General features: G+C 39.6%; 1 protein-coding gene across 1 annotated transcript in view; it reads right to left on the bottom strand.

Annotated features, from left to right (window-relative positions):
- Window positions 1-654: 654 nt before the first annotated feature.
- The window catches only part of RET (ret proto-oncogene), a 158,000-nt gene continuing 149,382 nt past the window's right edge, over window positions 655-9,272 (bottom strand). Inside the window, exon 20 of the mRNA XM_069753110.1 lies at window positions 655-2,315. Coding sequence (XP_069609211.1) covers window positions 2,158-2,315 — 158 coding nt within the window. The 3' untranslated portion in view covers window positions 655-2,157. The remainder of the gene's footprint in view (window positions 2,316-9,272) is intronic.

Below are 9,272 nucleotides of genomic sequence, written 5' to 3'. Positions count from 1 at the left end.
GAAATGTTCTCTTCTCCAACACTTTTAGGAAAAATGCAAGCCCAGAATGATTCTTCTTACCCATCCTTGCTCCAATAGAAAGATACATCTTCTTCATTACCGATAGCCAGTGCAGGGGGCGGATGGCCATGGCAGTGATGTCGTGCTTTTCCCACGACGGGCACACTGATGTTACCTGTCAGTCTGATTGGCCGGCAGAACAATACAATACATTTCAGCTAAATGCGCGTCCGAAAACAGTGCTGGCGTCCACAGGCCCACCTCCTGCATGCCCCAGGTTTTTACACCGCTGCTTTCTGTATGCGATAAACCTGTAGATTGCAAGCCACGAGGGCAGGTCCTCACCTCCTATACTAGCCTGTTAGTTTTTTGTCTTTTGTTGCAATTGTATTAATATATGAAGTATATGTATGTAAACCCTCTTATGTAATGAATCCTGCAATTAACGGTGGTATAAAATAAGTGCTTATTAGAATGAAAAGTACAATGTTTTCAAAGGCTGCTTATTTTATAGGGAATTAGTATAGATTGCTCTCCATAGTTACAAATAGTTGATTTTCCCTGGAATCACACAAAAACACAACTTCATGATGACAGTAAGTTTTAGTGAAGAAAAAAAAAATATGAAAAGGTAAAATCAAACCTAAACATCTCTCTTTGGTACATTTCTCTAGAGACAGAATGATTTATTTCCATTAGAATACAATTTCTCAATGACATGGTTCATGGAAGAGCAGATACATAGTAATATATCCATACTGTGCAGCATTGAAAATCGCAGTTTAATATGACGGTCTGACAACAATTGAGTTTTTGAGACAGACGACCTGAACCATTTGTAAAGGCCCCTCAAGTAGAAGACACAAAACCAAGTACATGGAAGGCTCAGGCTTGGCGGAACATGTCAAGTGTAGCAAAGCTAATCAAACAATCAGTACAGGTGGTGAGACTCAGAAAATGATGTCTTGCTTCATCTTCCAGAAGCCATCCTTATAGGCAGTCAATCCTCAAACACATCATATAATAAACGGAAATTATATCTAAAATATACAATTTTCTGTACTTAAAAAAATACATATAAAAAAGGAATATAAAATTGGAAACCAAGAAGTAAACGGCTATTTGGCTTCTCCTAGCAAATTATTCTTTTGTGTTTTTTGTGACCATTTTATTTAATGATTTAGACTTGACATCATTTCTGAAGTCACCATACTTGTCAGCAACTTCCTTATTAGTATGACTGTACTTATAAGTGACCGAGGTTGTGTTTGTGAATCTGTGCTATAGTAGAATGACAAAATACAAAAGAAAAAAAATCATAAAATGGTATTCCAGAGAAATATTCAAAATATAATCTAATTTAGTATATATCCATTTATAGGTGACCTTTTAAAAAGTCAGTCCCATTAGTCCCAAATACAAACCAATTTATCCTTTTAATTGAGAGATCCACGCTATTCTGATTGTAGGTACAAGTGATCATAAATCCAGTCTTTTCCTATAACACTGTATGTCAATGTATATTTTGTACCTCCATATACAGCAGATCAATATGTACACATATACATAGGGTTCTTGCCTCTACATGTAACCACCAGTAAATGAGACTGAAACAGTTCTCTTGTACCAAGGTGTCCACACACATTAAATAAAATTGTTAACTTACAGTTTAAAAATATATATTTTTTAAATTAACATATGATCGAAAATAAGTATATTTTGTGTTCACAGCAACACATACATGAGTGTACTGAATACAGACTATTTGTGCAACAGCAGCATATACAAAAAGGTTCTACTGAGCTTGGTTTACAGGTCTGATATGTTGTAGGAAAGAATAACAGTGCCCACTCTTGCTGCTGGGGAGTAATACAATAACTTACATATTTGTGTATATATGTATATGATATACACAAATAGACACATGTTATTATTCGATTGACGTGACTTGTGCAGCCCTCTCCAGCAGCTTTAGAGGTAGGTCAAGCTAAAATTTGGTGCAACTGACACACGAGAGCAACATTGGTTTGACCACTTTTCACTGGCACAAAGAACCAGCCAATGGACTTTCCATTTATTCTTTGTGTGGTGTGTAACTTTTTTTATTCTTTCCCGCTCACAATTGTGTTACCTTCTAGGGAAAAATAATATTTATATTTAGCTATCAAGCTTGTCCATAAATTTTGCCGTTGCGGGTGGAATCATCCAATTAGAATAAACACAGTCATTGGCATATCTTGAAAAAACAGACTTATTGGCATCGAATCTCGGGATTGGAACGGGGCTCTCTTCAGGCCAGTTCGGATAAGTCATGCCTAAAAATGAAAAGACATAATTTGTTCTGCACTGAAGAACCAAAAAGATATAGTAATAGCTTCACGTGCAGACAGTAAAGCCCTTGGCAAAACTCCCTTTAATGAGATAGAACATAAGCCATTGATTTTGCTACAAAGACATACAACAGAATTGACAAAAAACGGCTAAAAATTAAGATGAAAATAAACCATGGTGCTATAACAAAATTATTTTCACTTATTGAACCTTTACAACTTTAAAAATAGAACCCATAGAACAAAGTGGAGTCCACTAACAGTAAAGGAAAACGAAGCAGACTCACTTGTAAAACTGGCCACATATTAGTAAATGAGTAGTTCAGCATCTGCAAAGTATGGACATTTGGGGCCCAAATCAGTGTTTGCCAGAAATCTGGAGTAAGGCTAGGTTCACATTGCTAACGGACTGCGTTGCACGGCGAAAATGTCGCAATTAACGCCGTGCAACGGGTCCGTTAGTGCACCCATTGACAGCAATGTGATTTGTGTCTGTAGCGCATCGCTAGCGCATGCCATTTTCGGCACGTGCTAGCGATGTGCCGTTCTTTTGTGACGGACCTCAGACGCTGCTTGCAGCGTCCGAGGTCAGTCCCTCGCTAGCGCAGATCGGGGATCTGTGCGGGCGGGGACGGCAAACGTGGACCCAAAATAAACATTGCGTTAGCACAATCCGCTAGCGCTATGCGCTTAACGGATTGCCCTAACGCAATGTGAACCTAGCCTTAAAGACTTAAAATTTGTACAAAAATGTTGTGACTTTTTAGACTGAGCAAAAATATTGCTACTTTTGGTGTTTTAATACCAGTCCCAGTCAGTTCTGCCAAAATGGGCAAAGCATGGGCAGGATTGGGGTGTCATAGCCCAACCGGCACATACGCCACTTTAGAATTGTCTGGAGTACAATTCAGGTGTAAGATTTCTGACGGAGGCAGGCACGAGTTGTAAGATGCCCCTGGTGTTTTAATGAATTAGGTGCATCTTACTCCAGCCCTCATCATGGAGACTGAAGTCCAAAGCGCTAGTCTTAATGACGCAAGTGCTATGTCTTTTCTACTTCGTGTTTTTGGAAAACATACCAGAACTGATGCAATAACACAAAATTCATATTCTTAAATAGGGAATACTCTCAAAGAGACTACAGAACATATAAAGAAAAAGCATAGAGCGCTTAAATGTCCCCGTGTTAGGTATGGATATAATGATAGTCCATAACATGTCTTGAAAAAAGATCAATCATTTTATTTTTCCAAAAGGTATATATAGATAAGACAGTAGGTACAACATGAAACAGAAAAAAATCCACAACAAAACAATCAATGTAGAGATAAAAGGTCAAAGGGGCAGCAATGTGGCTATGGAATACATTAATACTGCGACTATGTGGGGATACACAGGGACTTCAGTGTATCTGGTTGGCATGGTTAAGATGATGTGACTTTTCTGTCTTTGTTTGACCGGGCACTTATTAGCTCTTACTGTATTGCTCATAATATTGTATGGACTGCCGTATATTATGTCCATGAGTGTACCGGATACGACTTAGTCATTTCTTCCCCAATATTGTGGCTTGTTGGGTTACCCTACTGCATACATTGTAGAGCACTCTTCTATATACTATGCACTAGCACAATGTTGTTTGAGTGTTCACATGTTTGCTTGGGTTTTCTCCACATGGTCGCAGTATAAACCTTCATGTATTCCATAGCCACATTGCTGCCTGCTTGTCCTTTTATCTCTACATTGTTTTGGTGTGGATTTTTCTGTTTCATGTTGTACCTACTGTCTTATCAATAATTTTATTTTTCAAAAAGGTTTATAGACATTTTTTCAAGACATGTTATGGACCATCATTATATCCATACCCAGTACAGGGATATTTAAGCTCTGTGCTTTTCTTTATATGTTCTGTACTTCATGTTTTTGTAGAAACCCGATTAACCCTATGGCTGTTTGTAATACGAAACTTCTTAATCTATACATGACAAAAAAAATTAAAACAATTTCTTTATTAATTACACAAAATATGACACATAGCAATACCATTTTAAAAAGCTGACGCAAACCAATACAAGGGGGACCAAACTCTGGTAGATAACTAGCAACCCTATGCATATGGAAAACTGTATTCATAAAAAAAAAAATTTATGTTTTCTTGGGTTATACTGGTAAAGAATTGTCACAGAATTCTGTGAAGCTAGCAACACTCTAGGTCTGGTTTACATCAGCCAATCAGATGTCCTAACAATTGATCCTAAATTATTAAACCCACGGTTTGTATAAAAAAAAACAAAAAAAAAATTATTTTGAAATTTGTCTGGTTATGAATAAAGATCTGAATGCTATGGCTAGTGCTAAATAAAGATATCCATAACTTTACCATAGTTTACTTAGGTGGTATATAAAAAGTGTCATAGTTGTAACAATATTACTGAGATAATCATACGATACTCATCAGTATGCAAAAAAATTCTGAATTCTTAGTCTGCAGTAAATCTTAAGTCCTCAATCGTTATACAGTATGTATGTATGTATGTATGTATGTATGTATGTATGTATGTATGTATGTATATATATATATATATATATATATATATATATATCTATCTATCTATCTCACAACTGGAACAGCATCGCATCACATATTACCGCAATTACTTCCAATAATAGAAATAAAAAAAGGAAAACAGCCACGCTGAGAAAGGATACTATGTCCTGTATCCGCTTTTCTTTAATTTTTGTGCTATATATATATATATATATATATATATATATATATATATATATATATATATATATATATATATATATATATATATATATATACACAGTGGGGCAAAAAAGTATTTAGTCAGTCAGCAATAGTGCAAGTTCCACCACTTAAAAAGATGAGAGGCGTCTGTAATTTACATCATAGGTAGACCTCAACTATGGGAGACAAACTGAGAAAAAAAAATCCAGAAAATCACATTGTCTGTTTTTTTAACATTTTATTTGCATATTATGGTGGAAAATAAGTATTTGGTCAGAAACAAACAATCAAGATTTCTGGCTCTCACAGACCTGTAACTTCTTCTTTAAGAGTCTCCTCTTTCCTCCACTCATTACCTGTAGTAATGGCACCTGTTTAAACTTGTTATCAGTATAAAAAGACACCTGTGCACACCCTCAAACAGTCTGACTCCAAACTCCACTATGGTGAAGACCAAAGAGCTGTCAAAGGACACCAGAAACAAAATTGTAGCCCTGCACCAGGCTGGGAAGACTGAATCTGCAATAGCCAACCAGCTTGGAGTGAAGAAATCAACAGTGGGAGCAATAATTAGAAAATGGAAGACATACAAGACCACTGATAATCTCCCTCGATCTGGGGCTCCACGCAAAATCCCACCCCGTGGGGTCAGAATGATCACAAGAACGGTGAGCAAAAATCCCAGAACCACGCGGGGGGACCTAGTGAATGAACTGCAGAGAGCTGGGACCAATGTAACAAGGCCTACCATAAGTAACACACTACGCCACCATGGACTCAGATCCTGCAGTGCCAGACGTGTCCCACTGCTTAAGCCAGTACATGTCCGGGCCCGTCTGAAGTTTGCTAGAGAGCATTTGGATGATCCAGAGGAGTTTTGGGAGAATGTCCTATGGTCTGATGAAACCAAACTGGAACTGTATGGTAGAAACACAACTTGTCATGTTTGGAGGAAAAAGAATACTGAGTTGCATCCATCAAACACCATACCTACTGTAAAGCATGGTGGTGGAAACATCATGCTTTGGGGCTGTTTCTCTGCAAAGGGGCCAGGACGACTGATCCGGGTACATGAAAGATTGAATGGGGCCATGTATCGTGAGATTTTGAGTGCAAACCTCCTTCCATCAGCAAGGGCATTGAAGATGAAACGTGGCTGGGTCTTTCAACATGACAATGATCCAAAGCACACCGCCAGGGCAACGAAGGAGTGGCTTCGTAAAAAGCATTTCAAGGTCCTGGAGTGGCCTAGCCAGTCTCCAGATCTCAACCCTATAGAAAACCTTTGGAGGGAGTTGAAAGTCCGTGTTGCCAAGCGAAAAGCCAAAAACATCACTGCTCTAGAGGAGATCTGCATGGAGGAATGGGCCAACATACCAACAACAGTGTGTTGCAACCTTGTGAAGACTTACAGAAAACGTTTGACCTCTGTCATTGCCAACAAAGGATATATTACAAAGTATTGAGATGAAATTTTGTTTCTGACCAAATACTTATTTTCCACCATAATATGCAAATAAAATGTTAAAAAAACAGACAATGTGATTTTCTGGATTTTTTTTTCTCAGTTTGTCTCCCATAGTTGAGGTCTACCTATGATGTAAATTACAGACGCCTCTCATCTTTTTAAGTGGTGGAACTTGCACTATTGTTGACTGACTAAATACTTTTTTGCCCCACTGTATATATATATATATATATAATTTCAGAATACAGTCAGGACCGGCGTTATGGGCAGGCAGTCCAGGCAGCTGTCTAGGGCCTTGGCTCCTCCAGGGGCACCCAGCTAGCTGCTACGGAGGCCCTGAGTAAGAGGCCCAGTGCCGCCCCTCCCCCTGCATCGCGCATTCAACTTAGCATCATAGAATCAGGTACAGTTGAAAACAGTGAAGGAGGAGGGAGCGTCATGTGACGCTCCCTCTCCCATCACTCCCCCTCTGTCTCTGCCACCGCGTATGCCGGCAGTGGAGCTCATGAGATGCTGAGATGCTCTGCAGAAGCCAGAGCAGAAGGGGAACAAGGAGGAGAGGTAAGTAGTGTGTGAGTGTGTATGTATTATAGTGTGTGAGTGTGTGTATGCATTATAGTGTGTGAGTGTGTATCTGCTGCACTATACTGTGCTTGGGGGGGTGCTGCACTAAACTGTGTGTGGGGCTGCATTATACTGTGAGGAGGCTGCTTTATACTCAGGGGCTGCATTATGCTCTATGATGGGACTACATTATACTCTGAGAGGGGCTGCATTATACTCTATCAAGGACCATGAGGAGTGCATTTTACTACATGGTACCTGCATTATACTGTATCGAGGACTACCTGCACCAATCTATCTTCCTCAGCCAGAGTAAGGGTAGGTGCACATGGTCAGTAAACGCTGTGGGTTGTACGCTGTACTTGTACAGCGTCCAGATGTTACAGCATAGTGGATGGGATTTGAAGAAATCCCACGCCCACTATGCGTGCATAGACGCCCGCGGCTTACCTGCAGAAACAGACATGTGGCGTATCTTTCCAGATGGCAGCATGTCTATTTATCTTGCGGAGTCGCAAGTCTCTGCAAGATAAATGTCACCCATACAATGTATTGGACACAGTGAATCGTTTCAATGAACACATGCTGATTCACCTGCGTTCAATAACCGGCAGTGCTTCAGATGCAGCAGAGATGTGCCGAGTCAAAGGCGCTGCCAATTACTGAACATGTGCACCTACCCTAGGGAGGCCGAACGACTTCAATATTGTTTAACGCCCTCGTTTACTGGCCTGAGCTTGTAAATACAATCAGAAACGTTTGTGTGATGGTGAAATATGTGAGCAGTTGGGGCCTCACTTTAAACTTTTGCCCAGGGCCCCACTGTCTAAAATTGGCTCTGAATACAGTAAATCCTAAATGTTCTAATCACTAAGTTTTCAATCAATATACCAGTCCCAGACCCATTACTATTACTATATTACTATTGAGCAAACAATTGCACTAAGGCTTCTTTCACATTTCCATCGTTTGGCCTCCATCGCAATGCATCATTTTGGAGAAAGAACGCATCCTGCAAAGTTGCCCGCAGGATGTGTTTTTTCTCCATAGACTTGTATTGCCAAAGGTTCGCGATGTATGGCCATACGTCGCGTCCGTCGTGCACTGGATGAGTCTTGTTTTGGTGGACTGATGTCACGAAAAAACGTTCAAGGGAACGTTTTTCCGTACGTCTCTAGCTCCTCCCCGGGACTTTAGAATGGGCAGCGGATGCGTTGAAAAACTGCATCTGCTGCCCACGTTGTGCCGAATTTTAACAACGTTTGTCGCGCCGACGCTTTGTGACGGCCCCGTACTGACGGAAGTGTGAAAGAAGCCCAACTTGCCAGTATGACGCTCTTCTATGCATCGGAACAGCCAGAGAAATGACACTTGAACAATTGAATATTTACCTGCTAACAGTCCCGGCTAGATAAGTGAACCTGAGCCTTGTCCCTTTGCCTCTATTTTTTTTTTTAATTAATATATACTGTGGGTTTAGTAATTCATGACCAATTGTTAGGACATCCGTTTGGCTGATGTAAACCAGGCCAAGGTATTGCTAGCTTTGCAGAATTCTGTGACTACAATTCTTTACAAGTATAACCCCCCCAAAAAAGCAAAAAATATGTTATCTATGAATACAATTTTCCATATGGATAGAATTGCCAATTACCTACCTGAGTTTGGTCCCCCTTGTATTGGTTTGAGGCACCTTTTCCACATGGTATTGCTATGTGTAGTATTTTGTGTAATTAATAAATTGTTTTTAATATATTTGTTATACAACACGTCTTAATCCATATATGACAAATAGTCATAGGGTTAATATGGTTTGTACCGACTAGTCTTGAGATGGTGTACGGGCTGTATGTTCATCAGGTTTTTGTATTTTGCAGGCATCAGATTAGATACCAAGGACCACTGTTTGATTTCATGAGGGAGATGTATCAAATCTGGTGGGAAAGTGGAATAGACTATATAATTGGGCACAGTCACAAAGTCAAGGTCTAGTCCTCGCTTACAGAACTCTGGATCATGACCTTTGAGGTTCGTAATGTGACAAGGTAATGGATTCCAGTGTAAAGTAGACCGTTTGGATCTGATAGGTTTACAAATAAATTAACATTTTTGCATTTTCAAGGCAACATCAATGGCTTATGTCTGAAGCGGTTGTGAA

This window comes from Ranitomeya imitator, chromosome 2 (assembly GCF_032444005.1).
Source record: "Ranitomeya imitator isolate aRanImi1 chromosome 2, aRanImi1.pri, whole genome shotgun sequence".
Lineage (NCBI taxonomy): Eukaryota > Metazoa > Chordata > Amphibia > Anura > Dendrobatidae > Ranitomeya > Ranitomeya imitator.
This window is presented reverse-complemented; position numbering and strand designations above follow the sequence as displayed.